Source organism: Diorhabda carinulata, chromosome X (assembly GCF_026250575.1).
Source record: "Diorhabda carinulata isolate Delta chromosome X, icDioCari1.1, whole genome shotgun sequence".
NCBI lineage: Eukaryota > Metazoa > Arthropoda > Insecta > Coleoptera > Chrysomelidae > Diorhabda > Diorhabda carinulata.
The window spans coordinates 3,359,345-3,376,413 of NC_079472.1; the positions used below are offsets into that span (position 1 = coordinate 3,359,345).

The following is a 17,069-nucleotide window of genomic DNA, read 5'->3' on the forward strand; positions in this document are numbered from 1 at the left end:
TTTTATTCCAAATACCAACTTTATTCAATATGTATAAAAAGATATAAAAAATTTAATAACGTCTTGGTTATAAACAATATATTCGCCCAATTATGGAATATTGTGGTGTCCGGAACTAGTGCGGGACAAAGATCTTCTCGAAAAAGTTCAGCGTCGATCAACCGGGCGTAGTACAAGACCTAGTCATACAGAAAGACTAAACATAATGGATTTACCGACATTTGAACAACGTCGTCTTCGTGAGGATACGATAATCACCTATCGCGTTTTAAATTCCAATTATGATAAGTTAAGAAACATATTTAACGTGGACACTGGTAATCGGCTTCGAGGACACAGATGGAAATTGTCGCAACATTTTTTGAGTAATCGTGTTTTTTCATCATCTACCTCAGGATATTGCAACGTCTGTCAATGGACAGGACGCTTTTCTATTTTCTAGTTAAATCTTTTTCCCCTTTTAATTTTTGTATTATATATAGTATATTTCAGGAGTTATAAGTAATAATAATAATAATAATAATCTTGGTTATAAAGGTATTTCATCCCAGTTTCTTTTCCTCAACTTAACTCCAATACCATTTTCGGATCTGAGTACTGCTACCGCAGACAATTTCAATGGATGTCCGCAAGGTAAAACTTCATAATTTCTTAGTACTTTAGAAATTACGGATTTCATTACATTCCAAGCAAATCTTTGTCCTAAAAATAGATAAAACATTGAATTATATATTCGCTTTTTTCTTTAAAACGTCCTCTCACCGATACAATTTCTGGGTCCAGCACTAAAAGGAAGATACCCATATACAGGAATATGGGTAGTATCCTCGAATCGACTAGGGTCGAACTTTTCCGGATCGGGAAAATACTTTGGGTTTCTGTGTAGAGAATATATAACTAAAAGAATCGATGTACCAGCCGGTATAACTTTTCCATCTTTGTACGTCAAATCTTTATCAGTTTTACGACCAATATAAGGCACAGACGGATACAATCTAAAATAAAATTGAGGTTACATGGATCAACTTGAATACTAAATGCCACCAAACTTAGTTATTACGTAAATTAGCCCATCTCAACATCTTCTAGTGACCACAAAGATATTCAAAATAAAAGAGATTGATTGATTTGGCCATCGCCTGAAAACACATGTTGTTAGGTAAGCCAATTACTAATAACTTAGGCCTACTCTTTCCGATATTACATATTGAGCTTCAGCTACAGTTTTCCTCGAAGCCCACTCCATCCGATCGGCAACTAACCGATAGACAGAAGAAAAATATAGAGGCTTTGGAAATGGATTCGGTAAATCAACGTGTCTTAATCGTTAAAACATTTTTTTCAAAATGTGTCGATGAGAAAGACGCACTAGAGGGACTGTCGCTAATAGGCCCAAGCATGGACCACAACTGGTCGGCCGACAACATCACAACTGTTCAAGAAAGTGTTTAAAACAATCCATCAACCTCAATTCGACGCCGTGCTCAGGAGCTTGGTCTTCAAAGAACAACTTTGGCCACCATTTCGCACAAGGTTTTGCATTTGTTACCATTTGAGATTCAGTTGACACAAGAGCTTCTTCCAGAAGATCATTTATGCCAATAGGATGTTACAGCTCGTCAATAACAACCACGATTCTCATGAAAAAATCATAATGAGCTACGAAGCACATTTTCATTTGAATGGATATGTTAATAAACAGAATAGTCGGTTGTGGGCAATGGAAAACCCTCAAATTATTCATCAGTCGCCTTTGCATCCATTAAAAGTGACAGTCTGGTGTGCAATGGTGATGTTGATTGGCCTCCGCGGTCGCCTGATTTGACTGCTCCGGACTTCTATTTGTAGGGATATCTGAAGCTTATGCAAACGAACCAGAAACGCCGGACCAACTCAAACAAAATATTCGTGATGAAACGACATTAAATAAAATGTTTATCAATATTAGAACCGTTGTCTTCCATTTAATAAAAAAATATAAGCAATTAAAGTAGTATAACTTCCCGGCGGACACCTGGAAGAACAGATCGAGCAACTGCTCTGGTATTGGAGCTGAACTTGTGGCTGAAGAAAGTATTGATGCATCAACCACAGAATAGAAAAAGACGAGGAAGACCCTCGAGGATCTGGAAGGAATGGAATTGAAGAAAATATGAAAGACAGAGGAGCTAACCACGAAAACGAGTGAACTGCTTGGAGTTTCTTCAAATATTTGTTATACGATTCCTTATGTCAACGTCTTTGATTTTGATTCCTAGTTTCTGATCCAAGACTCTTTCCGTTGCTCTTTTTATTTACCAAACCTTGTCGAAGAAATGTCCAAAAAGCTGTAGACGTATCTCTATTTCTTTTTTGTTTATTATTAATTTCTTTAGTTGGAACAATAAATTTTTGGGTTATATACATATTTAGATTTTTATTTTTTCAATAATTGCAGCATTTTTGTATCATAATTGATGTAATAAATTGATAATGTACCTTAAACATTCTTTTAATACCAAATCTAAGTAGGTCATATCAAGCAAGTCTCTATTTGTAATTGTTTTATCTTTATCGTTACCAAAAATTCGTTTCTGTTCCTCGACTACTTTGTCCTGGAAATTTAACACTATTATCATTTTTATTGCAAATTATTATTTAGCTAAATAGTGTTATAACTTAAGTTTTAAGATAGACGAATAAAAACGAATATTTTTGAATTCTTTTGAACCAATTATCCATCCCGATTGAGGAAAAGTTCGTTATAAACAAATTGTATTTTTTTAAGTTTGGAAAAACATATAAAAATAGTATTTAACTTGTGTTTTCATGAAAACAACAACAAAAATCGGTATCATTTTATGAAGCAATAGGAAAATGTATACAGATCGATTGGTAATTTATTTGTTTTGAGCTGGGAAATATTTTCTAATATCTTGTTGAACACGAACTTCTCATAGAAATGTTCACAATCGTTTATCATTCGGAAAACATTATCAGGCACTTCTTCAATACACTGGAAATCATGTCTGATGGTCTCAAAAGCAGACAGCATTTCGGACTTTGAGGGTTTCGGTCTTTCTGCTTCCTCAGTATCATCCGTTTCGTCGACCTCTTGGTGTTCGAGATCTTTTATCGAGTCTATTATATCATCATCAGTAGGATAATCAGTCCACTGGTACCTCTTTCGTTTTTTCGGCAAATGCAACTTTGTTGAAACAAATTTTTATCGTAATTTCCGTAACATCATGTTGCCAAACCTTGGCTAAATCTGTTATGGAAACACGCAGGTCGATAACCTTATCAAGGGATTGTTCATTTTCTAATGCGTTAATCATTCTTCTCGGAATTTGTTTCCGATAATTCGCCTTAAGGTTTTTAATTACGCCTTGATCCAACGGTTGTAATTTTGATATCGTATTGGGCGGAAAAAATTGTTAGTTTCACGGGATGAGGATGAGCAGGGCAAATGTCTACGATTGTCCATGATTTCTTGTTGTAATCATAGTCCACTTCTATAATGATTTTATTCCTTTGAAGCACCTTGGTTGTTTGATTGTTTGCTTTGTTATGTTATAACTACAGTTACTCGTTCCTTGCTATTTTTGCCACCAAAACACTTATCGTGTTTAAAAGCTGAAGTCTTATTTGGAAGGCATTTATAAAAAATTCCACATCAGTCTATATTAAACACGTCATCAGATTGATAATCTTGTAAAATCAACTGCATTGATCACAAGCAGTTTCCGTTACACTGGCACTTTTCCCTTGTCTAACCACCCAGAAATTGCTTGAAAGTCTTCAATACCTAACATCTTTTATAAGTAGTCCTGATAGAGGCAAATTCTGATTCCGCACCATTATTACCCACTTTAGAACTGCTTCATCTACTGAATTAAACTTACACTTTTCTAATTTTTTTTCTTTTCTTTCTCCTCCAGCTTCCTGACACTTCAAAATTGCATCCCTATTTTTTATTACTGTTGAGAGAGTGCTTGGAGGAATTTCATACTTCTGTGGTATAAGTTTCTTCTGTATACCTCGCTCGACATCCTTTAAAATGTTAATTTTATCTGCTACACTTGAAGCCTTCCGCTTAGACAACGCGAATGCTCTGTTCTCAACGACAACTCCATTTATACTGAGAGATCAGAGCCGCCGACGAGCCCAGTCGGTACTGTTAAGATGGGGAGAGGAGGAGTCCGGAGCCGCCCGCTATCTGTGACTCACGCTAACTTGCCGATAGCTGCCTCCCCTTGCCACCATTTCTGTAATTTTAATAATAAAAATTACTTTTTGGATTGTTTTTCGCAGCATTTTAATTCGTTATATGGAAGATTTTCTTTGTTATATGGAAGATTTTTTTCGTTATATCGAAGATTTTCTTCGTTATCTGGAAGATTTTCTTTGTTATATCGAAGATTTTGTTATATGGGTGATTTTCTTCGTTATATGGTAGATTTTCTTTGTTATATGGAAGATTTTCTTCGTTATATGGAAGATTTTCTTCGTTATCTGGAAGATTTTCTTCGTTATATGGAAGATTTTCTTCGTTATATCGAAGATTTTCTTTGTTATATGGAAGATTTTCTTCGTTATATCGAAGATTTTGTTATATGAAAGATTTTCTTCGTTATATCGAAGATTTTCTTTGTTATATGGAAGATTTTTTTTGTTATATGAAAGATTTCATTCGTTATATCGAAGATTTTATTATATGGAAGATTTTCTTCGTTATATGGGTGATTTTCTTCGTTATATGGGAGATTTTCTTCGTTATATGGAAGATTTTCTTCGTTATCTGGAAGATTTTCTTTGTTATATAGATTTTCTTCGTTATATGGAAGATTTTCTTTGTTATATGGAAGATTTTATTCGTTATATCGAAGATTTTATTATATGGAAGATTTTCTTCGTTATATGGTAGATTTTCTTTGTTATATGGAAGATTTTCTTCGTTATCTGGAAGATTTTCTTTGTTACATAGATTTTCTTCGTTATATGGAAGATTTTCTTCGTTATCTGGAAGATTTTCTTCGTTATATGGAAGATTTTCTTCGTTATATCGAAGATTTTGTTATATGGAAGATTTTCTTCGTTATATCGAAGATTTTCTTTGTTATATGGAAGATTTTCTTCGTTATATCGAAGATTTTGTTATATGAAAGATTTTCTTTGTTATATGGAAGATTTTTTTTGTTATATGAAAGATTTCATTCGTTATATCGAAGATTTTATTATATGGAAGATTTTCTTCGTTATATGGGTGATTTTCTTCGTTATATGGGAGATTTTCTTCGTTATATGGAAGATTTTCTTCGTTATCTGGAAGATTTTCTTTGTTATATAGATTTTCTTCGTTATATGGAAGATTTTCTTCGTTATATAGAATCTTTTCTTCGTTATATGGAAGATTTTCTTCGTTATCTGGAAGATTTTCTTTGTTATATAGATTTTCTTCGTTATATGGAAGATTTTCTTCGTTATATAGAATCTTTTCTTCGTTATATGGAAGATTTTCTTCGTTATCTGGAAGATTTTCTTTGTTATATAGATTTTCTTCGTTATATGGAAGATTTTCTTCGTTATATAGAATCTTTTCTTCGTTATATGGAAGATTTTCTTTGTTATATGGAAGATTTTATTCGTTATATCGAAGATTTTATTATATGGAAGATTTTCTTCGTTATATGGGAGATTTTCTTTGTTATATGGAAGATTTTGTTATATGGAAGATTTTCTTCGTTATATCGAAGATTTTGTTATATGGAAGATTTTTTTCGTTATATGGAAGATTTTCTTCGTTATCTGGAAGATTTTCTTCGTTATATGGAAGATTTTCTTCGTTATATCGAAGATTTTCTTATATGGAAGATTTTCTTCTAGATGAAAACATTTTTGTATAAAGGAATTTCATTTGCCTTTAAAAAAAATTGAACGCCTCAATCGCTTCTTCGGGTGTACAAAAATATTGATTTCGCAATTTATTTTTGATCTGGGGGTAAAAGAAGAAATCATTGAGTGTCAAACAAGGACTGTATGGTGGATGACCAATCAATTCGATGTTTCGACTATTCAAAAGCGATTCTTTTCGATGTGAGAGAGTTTGTATTGTAGTGGCGTCTTCTGCGATTGGTTTTCCTGATAAATAAATGTTGGTAGTTGGTAGTAATTAACCATTCTACGTTGCTCTAATGGAACGGTGGCGACAAGTGCAGTTGTTTCGAAAAAACAGGCGAATTTCGAACCACGATTGAATTCGAAAAACCAGCGAAACACGACGGCTCCAGATGGTGCTTCATCACCAAAAGACGAAGCGAATTGATCGGCACTACTTTTGTTTCATTTGACATATTCACATCAGTGTTGCCATATCTCAAAACTTAAGTAATAAATCTCGTAAATATGAATGAAATAAATAAATACGCGATTAAAAACTCACCTGGACATCTTTGTTGAGAGATAAACAATACAAAGAAAAACTTAACGCAGTTGCAGTCGTATCATGTCCCTGTAAATGAGAAACATTAAGGAATGTTAGTGACAAGTATAGTAATTTCATCATTTATCAGTGACTCATGTTTTTAACGTAGTACTTAGCGGGTCTAAGTGAAAAGGAAATCCACGAGTCATAAGCGTTGCAGCGACTATGCTGATAAGTTACGTCATCAGCGCCGATAGCATGACTGGAGAATTGTTTTAATAAAGTACTGATATATTTTCACGAATTTTGTGAACAGATGAAGCGACATTTCATAGTAAAGTTAGAGTAAATTGTTATAATATGCACTACTGGTTCTAAACGAATCCCCATTGAGTGTCTGATCATGGTCTGTATATGTGTCTAGGCGTACAAATAATTAGGCTGTTCGATGAAACAGTTCATGGAGAATGAATGAAGTTAGACTTTTTAATAAACGAATCGCTACTTCTTTTAGAAGACAAACCCTCAGCCATTCATCGTGAAAAAAGATTCTTTCCAGAAATCGAAAACTTCATGATGGCTATCCGGGATCAAGTTATTAACACTAATAATTGCAAAAAATGCTCTAGACGTTCATAAATGTCAAAGATAGTTCAACTTGTTAAGAAATTTTGCATACAATGAATTTTTTCACGCCGAACGTCTAAAACTTAACCTCACTTTATTAGAATAGTTTGTAGTTGTACATGGTAATGTTTTGAAGAAAGATAAAATTTGACGTTTTGACTTTTCTTTTTGTCAAATTCATCGACAGACGGTTGACGAATGACAGACCTGACATCGTTACATCCATATGACGTTTATGGAGTATCAACTTTCAAAAGACTATTTCTGGAATTTCATGACATTTCGATTAGTCAGAAAAAAAATGACAGCCACACAGACAACAACATGTTGATGATTCAAAGCTGTATTTGGCCATGTTTATACGTAATAAAACAGATTATTTGTGTCGATATGTGATAATGGATAAAACATGGATCCGTCACTTAACTATGGAATCAAAACGATCATCATCTGAGTGGACTGTAGCGGTGAACCAGGTCCGAAACGTCCAAAGGCACAATAGGAAAGGTTATGGCTTAAGTATTTTGGGATGCGCGTGGAATATTGTTGTTCAAAAGAGGGAGAGACAATCAATAGTGAATACTACAAAGAGTTATTGAATTTTAAATTAAATTTGTAAAAAAAGTCCGAAGCTTAATATGGAAAAATTGAAACGTGGGTTATTTGATGGTCCTCAAATACGGCAATTGATGAAAGACTCGGATTTGATCAAAGTTATGACTATTCCGGAAAGCAAAGCTTGGAAAAGTTTTGTGTCGGTTGTCGAAAATTTCCGGAAAATTTAGAAAATTATAATAAGGAACAAGAAGAACCATTCCACCAAGATCTAAAAGTAATGGAGGAAAGGTATCAAATTGGATGGGATTCTCACATTACGGCAGATCACTGCTGGTTTTTGAATAGAGATTTCATGGAAATATGAAATATATTTTCCACATTTTCCTCTTTATTTACTTCGATATCTCAAAACATAACTGACCTTATAAATATATCTGTTATTTTATTTCTAGTTTTTTGATTTTTGTTACGTAAAATAAAAATGAAGATTTAACAAAGAATCAGAGCAAAACTTACGAAAAAATCGATAGTTTTATGAACTAGACTGACCTAAAATAGAAAATAACTTACTGCAAACATAAAAGTATCAACTTCTTCTCTGATATCCTGATCGGTCAAGTTTTGTCCATTATCAGAATATTCCAACAACATATCGAGAAACACTTTTCTTTTCTTTAAACCTACATCTTCGTTGTCGTTACTATTTACATTTTTGTCTTTTTCCCTTTCTAATCTCTCCTTCCTGGAATTTATGACACGCATAGTGTGATTATGTAAAATTTCATCACAGCTCTTTTCGAAATAGTAAGTCGGCGTAAGTCTATATAAGATATCGTATCTTTTGAAAATTGAATAGGTCCTTTCTATTAAAAATGTACATTTCGCATGTACCGCTTTGACGTATTCCGAATTGGGATTTATCTGAGCGTTGATTGACACCCCCATAGCAGCTTCTACAAAATGCAACGATCATTTTGAATTTTTGTCTGACGTTTTCGAAATATTAAAATCCATTTATCGAAATCCCAAATTAGTACTTTCACCATTTCACCGAATTCGTTAACTAACCACAGATTTCATTCGATTGGGGACAAACGAATTATCAAAATCAGCTGATGGCCGTTCGAAAATGACCGCCGTGGGGTAAACAAATTCTTTAGCTATAAATTTTTGTGGAATTTGTGCGGTTATTTATTGAATTATAGATCTTATTATTTTCAGTTTTATTACGAAATGGCTTCTTAATTGCGAAATTTCCTACCGGAAACGTAGCTTTGTCGTTTTTTCCTTCTTTTTATCTAATGAAAAGAAAATAACTCCATATTAATTTCACTGAAACATATCTTAAAAGTATCTGTGGAGTCCTCTTAAAACCATAAAAGTAAAAAACAATACAAAGTAAACGATAAAGAAACCAAGTAAATCGAAGTTTACCCCACGACCGCCATTTTGACGTGGATCAGCTGTTTTCTAACGTTACCTAAAGTAAACATAACCTAATCTAATTAGAAAATTGATGCGTTGCTGCACAACATCAAGAGACATTTCGAATGTAAAAAAAAAATAAAAAGAAATATATTATTTTCGACTTTTTTCTTATTGTACACCTTTCCTCTTCTCAGCCAAGCTCCCATCCTCAAAAAAGCTCCCTCCGCAAATAAAAACCTTTCGTTTAATTCAAAAAACTGAAACGGAAGTGAACCAATTTAATGATTGCTAAAATCGACTAATTTAATTTCCTTCATCTGGGACCTCGATAAATGGATTAAACGACCTCGAAAACGCTAAACAAACGTGGTTTATTGTGATAATAAACTGGGCAGATAATGGAAATTATCGGAATTGAATATACTCCTTAAATAAATCAAATATTTGTCAAAATATTTATTAAAAGAATGACAATTCCGTCGTCGTAGTCGAGTGCATTGGTGCTTTGACCACTAAGTAAGATAATAAGAGTCCAAATCCGGATCTTGACAACGTCAAATAAAAAAAAAATAGCGCGCCACCTATCGGTTGTTTCTGGAACACCAGAGACACGATTCTACCCGATACAGCCTCTTAACATAAAGTGTAGGTTTCTACTCTAGGAAGAGAACAAATAATAAATTATTTATTATTATTATAAATAATAAATAATGATTTAATACTAATTATCGAATGAGGTCTTACCGCATATAATGTCCAAAGTGCAGTTTGTCGTATATTTGCTAATATCCACTGTCTCCTCGAGAGTTTCTTTTTCCAACAACTCTATCAAAGTATCACCACATTTTTCTATAATATTTATAAAATTCTCCAAGTTAGAAAAATGAAAAGATGGCGTCAACATTTTCCTTCTTTTCCTCCAGATCGGTTCTAAAATAAGGAACGAAACAAAGAAAAGGTTTTACATTAAACAAAAGAGTAAAGATGTGTTCACCTTTCGCTATTAGCAGACCGGAACCCAACCAGTTACTCAAAAAATCGTATTCATCAGTTTTTTTGAGTATATCCCATTTTCCCAAGACGAATTCCAAAAATTTTGGATCAGAAACCAGTACAAAATTTTTAATAATTATATTGATGGCACAAAGACCATTATGATCATTTAAATATCTTGTATACGCTTCTAAAATATCTAAAACATTCGATAAATATATCAGCTTACTACCACCATAAGTATTAACGATATGATCGACGACAGCCAACACTTTGATTTAAATTGTAAGACGCCATCATAATTGTAAGCTACAAAGAAAGGCGTGTCATAAGAAGCGTCATCTCGTGTGTCAACTGTCACTAGCACCATCTGTCATATGTCATGACTGTAAACTATAAAGTCACGTCATATGTAGCGTCATCTTATGTGTCAACAACGACATACATCGACGCCAAAATATACAGCCAACACTTTGATATAAATTGTAAGACGCCATCATAATTGTAAGCTACAAAGAAAGGCGTGTCATAAGAAGCGTCATCTCGTGTGTCAACTGTCACTAGCACCATCTGTCATATGTCATGACTGTAAACTATAAAGAAAGTCACGTCATATGTAGCGTCATCTTATGTGTCAACAACGACATACATCGACGCCAAAATATACAGCCAACACTTTGATATAAATTGTAAGACGCCATCATAATTGTAAGCTGCAAAGAAAGGCGTGTCATAAGAAGCGTCATCTCGTGTGTCAACTGTCACTAGCACCATCTGTCATATGTCACGACTGTAAACTAGTAAACTATAAAGAAAGTCACTTCATAAGTAACGTCATCATGTGTTTTAACTGTCACCAGTATTATCTGTCATATGTCACTGATTTTAATAGAATCATTTGACATCTTTGTATCGTATTTTCTATAATCGTGATTATGATCACGTGAGATACGATTTAACTTATAAGATACTTGTAAACTAGGAAGAAAGTCACGTCATATGTAACGTCATCTTGTGTGTCAACAGGCACCAGTACTACCTGCCACAAGTCACCGCTTTCAATAGAATTGAACTTGACATTTTGTCTATTATATGTTCTATAATCGTAATAATATTCCCGTGCGTTGCGATCTAATTTGTGAGACGCCATTTTGACTATAAACTATAAAGAAAGTCACTTCATAAGTACCGTCATCATGTGTTTCAACTGTCACCAGTATTATCTGTCGTATGTCACTGATTTTAATAGAATCAATTGACATCTTGTCTATCTTATGTTCTAATATCGCAATTATGATCACCTGCGATGCCATTTAACTTTTAAGATAAAATTTCGAATGTAAACTAAGAAGAAAGTCACGCCATAAGTAGCGTCATCTTGTTTATCAACTGTCACTAGCACCATCTGTCACATGTCACTGGTTTTAATTACTTGACACCTTATTTTGATCAAGCGATGCGAGTCGTGTTCTGTGTCGTGTATGATGTATTCTGTGTTTTGTCAATTTAGCCAAAGATCACAGACTTTATATTATTTGTTCACAGCGGGAGACATCATACCATTAAAAAGTATAGTAATCCAAGGTAGTAAAAATGTTTTCGTTTGGTAGGGATAATTTGATGGTTAGCAGATGAAACTAACCTGTTGGATTCGCAACTTCTAACAGATTGCCGAAAATTGGATTCTGCGGCACTTCGGGTATCCATTTCGTCAATTCTTTTTCTCTTTTCTTCATCCATTGGTAAACTATTGCAACAACGATTAACGTAATCAACATCGGAATCAGTACACTCATTTTTCCTTTCTTTTTTTAGTACTGAAAATTAAAGTTATTCACCATGTATATAAAAAGTTGGTTACTAAATAAAACGTGTTGCTAATCTGGTCAAATTAGACAAATAATAACAAGCCCCGAAAAGTTTAATTTCAGTGTAAAGGTCAAGGTTTTTTATGTTTATGGTAAACAATGAGTTTTATCAAAAAAGTAGAGGCGAGAAAAATTGTAGATCATAAAATTATTTATAAAAACTGTTCCAATACTTTTTTCGGTAAGAATTACTATTTTTAAGATATCTAAACATTGAAAAAATTACGTTATACGAAGGCCGTTTTTTTTTTCATCCTCCGATAGCCTATAAATAAAAGACAAGTTCATATAAAACAATAATTTTATTACTAAAAGATTGATATACTTACAGTTACTTTTCGATACACACACGTACAACAACCATCACTCATGAAGTTTTCCCCATAGACACCCGACTCATTCTCCAATAGATTTCTGCAGCACTACGGCCTTCAGCCTGTCAAAAACGAATCACACTTGGCAGAAGCATCATTAATGGCGGACATGTTTACGTGGCTGTAGCACAACGCCGACTGACGCCTGAGTGTCAACAATGGCGTAGTGTGCCTACAGCGCATGCCCGTGTAGCGTACGGAGCGATCGGAGGTTGTAAAAAAACGGCCCTCGTAATTTGAACATATATGGCAATAGATAATTTTATAATTTCCAATTTTTATCTCGTCTGGTTTTCTAATAAAGTGTATAGTTGGGTTAATGAAAGGTCAAGGGCAGTTCAGTACATAGTTTAACTGACGCCTCATTCAAAACTACCAGAAGCCGATGTCTTGGCTTGAAACTTTTGTGCAAACTGTGAGTGTGAGTGCTGGGCATTCATCAACGACGTGGTCTGCAATTTCTTCCCCTTGCGAGGTTTGCTAATCAAGTTTTGAGATATGGCAACACTGAAGTGAATATGTCGAATTTGACAATGCCATCATACAGTTTCTCAAAAGTTGTTCGCACACGAAGCAAATGGTCGCTTGTTTTTTCGAAATAAGTTGTCATTTCGCCAACATGACGAAGATTTTTAGGCGCGGACATACAGAGCGGTGGAAATTGAGACGCAGAAGTGAATTAATCAGCACGTCAATCAAAATCAAAATTTTCTGGAAAGAAAATAAATAACAAAAAACACCAAAATAAACGTGTATAGATCAATATTTCGACTTATACATAGTAGCAAAAGCTGGGTAGGTACTTTCAAACTTACTCAAAAGTAAAATTCAAACAGTTTAATAATACAGTCAATTGAGACATTCGAAGTTACATAAATTCCCATCAATCTGAAAATCTGTAAAATTGTTTAAAATACAATCGAAAATAGAATTTGAATGTTCCCCATATATCAGTGTATGGAAAAAATTTTATTCAAGTTGAAAGGTCAAAAAAATGAGTTTTTCGCAATTTTCAGCAAAACGGTGAATTTTATCATAAAAATACTTCAGACAAAAATTGTAGACCATAAAATTATCTACAAAAAACGTACTAATAGTTTTTTTCCTACGAGCCAACGTTTCTGAGATATAACGATTCAAAAAGTTAATGTTTCAGATTTATTGTCATATTTAATGGCTATAATGATTGCACGAGAAACATCAAAGCTGCAGAACAACTTCGTCGAACTTCGTCAATTGATAATTTATTTGATGAACTTACGACAGTTCCAGCCAGTCAACAGAAATTTCTTACAAATACTCACAAGTCTCGGTTCAATTCAATGAAATATATTTGAAACTGCTTGAAATATATTGGTTAAACCATTAAATACGACAGGATATCTCAGAAACAGTGGCTTGTAGGAAAAAAGTATTGATACATTTTTTGTAGATAATTTTATGATCTACAATTTTTGTCTACGAAATTTTTATAATAAAACTCAAAATTTTGCTGAAAATTGCGGAAAACTCATTTTTTTGACCTTCGACCTTGAATAAAATTTTTTCCATAAACGGAAATGATGGGAAACACTCAAATTCTATGTTCAATTGTATTTCAAACAATTTCAGTGAGTTTTAGATTTATGTAACTTCGAATGTCTAAATTGACCGGATTATGTATAGAATATGATGGAGACCATCTAAAAAAACCGAACTGAACTTTTTGAATCATTATATCTCAGAAACAGTGGCTTGTAGGAAAAAAAGTATTGATACGTTTTTTGTAGATAATTTTATGATCTACAATTTTTGTCTACGAAATTTTTATAATAAAACTCAAAATTTTGCTGAAAATTGCGGAAAACTCATTTTTTTGACCTTCGACCTTGAATAAAATTTTTTCCATAAACGGAAATGATGGGAAACACTCAAATTCTATGTTCAATTGTATTTCAAACAATTTCAGTGAGTTTTAGATTTATGTAACTTCGAATGTCTAAATTGACCGGATTATGTATAGAATATGATGGAGACCATCTAAAAAAACTGAACTGAACTTTTTGAATCATTATATCTAAGAAACAGTGGCTTGTAGGAAAAAAAGTATTGATACGTTTTTTGTAGATAATTTTATGATCTACAATTTTTGTCTATGGAATTTTTATAATAAAACTCACCGTTTTGCTGAAAATTGCGGAAAACTCATTTTTTTGACGTTTGACCTTGAATAAAATTTTTTCCATACACTGATATGATGAGGAACACTCAAATTCTATGTTCAATTGTATTTTAAACTATTTCACTCATTTTCAGCTTAATGGGAATTTAAGTAGCTTCACTCTTATTTTTTGGTGTAATTTGACTGGACTATAAATGAAGTACTTCGTCAGAGTCGAAGGTGTCACTAAGAACAGCTTATATGCTTTGGACACTTTCTTTGAGCAATAAACCGGCAAAAAGGATTTGACAAACCGGAGAAATGGAAAAGAAAAAAAGAGGAAATCCTAGGAAAACCCAATTGATCTAATTTTTGGAGAATAAAAAATAATGAGAATAATAAATTATATATCCAAATGAGAAATTAATAAACAGTGTTTCTGATTGATATTTTCTATAATTCTGTAATTTTTATTGTTTGATTTATACAATAATAAGTTTACCTATTTTCTGTTTATAAAATGCACTTTGTTCTATTCACAAACTAATAACAAACTTCATTTAATTCAACAGTAGCACCAACAACGATTAGATAATGTAATATAAAAATAACTTGAGTCAGTTATATTGTGAAGGTCGAGAATTCAAAGGATATCGAGTTTCATACTTATCCGTCTGTGTTTTATCAGTACTAATACAAGCTTAAACAATATTAATATCAATAATGGGTTATTCATAAAACCATTTTAGGTTGTAGTTTTTTGAAAACCGAAAGGGGAAAAAACACAATATGTTAAAGAAAAATAAATCATTGCGGCCATTTTAGTAATAAGCGAGCGTTGTTCTTGGTCTTGCAGAAAAAGAAATACAAAAACTGGGAGGCCATTAGAAGCGAATTACGAGGGCGGTTCAAATATGATTATCCAATAGGTGGTGTGAATAACTAAGAAAAACACATTTTTTTGTTAAAAATCGATATTATTCATCAATGTAATCTCCTTCAAGAGCAATACAATCATTCCAACGCTTCTCTAACTTCTCTATACCGTGCTCGTAGAAGAAATTGTCTTTTGTCTCAAAATAGGCTTCAGATTCAGCGATTGCTTCTTCATTTGAGCTGAATTTTTTACCGGCGAGCATTTTTTTGAGATAAGCGAATAGCCAGTAGTCACTGGGACCCAGATCTGGACTATACTTTGGATGAGAAAGCAATTCGAAATGTAATTCGTTCAATTTAACCATCGTTGTCAATTGATGCATTGTATTGGTGAAACTTTTGGTTTTTTGAGGCCGTTTTTCTTTGATTTTTGCATTCAAACAATCCAACTCTCTATGTAGTATTCGCTATTGATTGTTTTTACCTTTTGGAGATAGTTGATGAGCAATATTCCATGCGCATCCCAAAATACTGAAGCCATAACCTTCCCAAATGAGTGTGGTGCGTTTGGACGTGGTTCACCGACTGCACTGCGCTCATATCATGATCGTTTTGATTCCGGAGTGAAGTGATGGATCCATGTTTTATCCATTGTCACAAATCGATGCAAAAAATCTGTTTTATTACGTGTAAATATGACCAAACACTGCTCTGAATCATCAACACTTTGTGGACCAATCGAAATGTCATGAAATTTTGACACATAATATTTTGAAAGTTGGTACTTCATAAACGTCATTTGACAATGGCAGCGCCATCTGTATACCAGTCATACGACATATCAAGTGTCTTAATATGTATTAGGTGGGTCCCATGAATGAACGTCAAGTGTCAATCGCTTCTAGTTTCTAGGTGTGGAAAGGTATAAAAAAGTAAGTGCCTGGATATGTCTGCTGTATTTAAAGGGATCAAAGTATCATCCTCGAACAACTTCAATATCGTAAAATAAGGACACGATGGGTACCCAAACTTCGAGCAAAAATTCATGCTACTTGCTGACGTAATACGAGGCGAAGGGATCCAGGTTTTTAACGCAAATTATCACCAGAGACGGAAGGAACGATTCTAAATATCTCCTCTACAATCTGGACTTATCACCTTGAGACTATCACTAGTTTGGACCTCAAAAGAACCCTCGGAGGTAAAAAGGCAAGTAACCAGAGCAAATAATGTCTTCAGAACTTTGTATGGTGAAACATACACCATACATATAAGAAAAGGAACAATTAGATCTGTAACAGAAACAAACCCAGAAACATCAAACTCTTGCAGACCGCAAAAATGAAATTTTTCATGCGGATCACGGGAAAAATTCTACTAGAACGAGAAAGAAACGAAAAAATGATATCATGTGACGTTGATAATATTAATGAATGGGTATCACAGCGTAAAAAATAGTCGATAGACTGATAATAACAAGAGATGAATCTTTAATTGGTACAAGGAGTAGAGATCGACCACGTAGAAGTTTGAGCGACAACCTAAACCCAGGATGAGGTGGAAGAAGGAACAGGCACGAGACCTATTATGTAAAGAAGAAGACAGAGAACGGAATTTTTTGTTGTAGATCCGTTCCGACATCGATCATTATTGCCCTGATAAGCAAGGACTCGTAACCTTTGTTTTTACGTGTAGTTACACCAGATAAGTGTAACCGTAGATAATGAGAATTATCTCGAGTTTTTATATTTTCTAAGATTCTAATTAAATCGAAAAATTCATCACTTATCATTGAATCTTGA

At 33.5% G+C, this 17,069-nt stretch overlaps 1 protein-coding gene across 4 annotated transcripts in view; it reads right to left on the minus strand.

Moving 5' to 3' along the window:
• Window positions 1-17,069, minus strand: part of LOC130901794 (cytochrome P450 4d8-like) — a 23,084-nt gene continuing 6,015 nt past the window's right edge. The window contains exons 1-9 of one of the 4 annotated variants that reach the window (XM_057813398.1): window positions 14,894-15,111; window positions 11,652-11,826; window positions 10,011-10,208; window positions 9,761-9,946; window positions 8,159-8,541; window positions 6,422-6,490; window positions 2,479-2,594; window positions 763-995; window positions 1-702 (exon numbers count right to left, since the gene is read on the minus strand). In XM_057813398.1, the coding sequence (XP_057669381.1) occupies window positions 530-702; window positions 763-995; window positions 2,479-2,594; window positions 6,422-6,490; window positions 8,159-8,541; window positions 9,761-9,946; window positions 10,011-10,208; window positions 11,652-11,805 (1,512 nt within the window). In that variant the 5' untranslated portion in view covers window positions 11,806-11,826; window positions 14,894-15,111 and the 3' untranslated portion in view covers window positions 1-529. Of the gene's footprint in view, window positions 703-762; window positions 996-2,478; window positions 2,595-6,421; window positions 6,491-8,158; window positions 8,542-9,760; window positions 9,947-10,010; window positions 10,209-11,651; window positions 11,827-12,206; window positions 13,018-14,410; window positions 14,752-14,893; window positions 15,112-17,069 lie in introns of those variants that run through there. The other 3 variants (XM_057813400.1, XM_057813399.1, XM_057813397.1) reach the window with 3 other exon arrangements.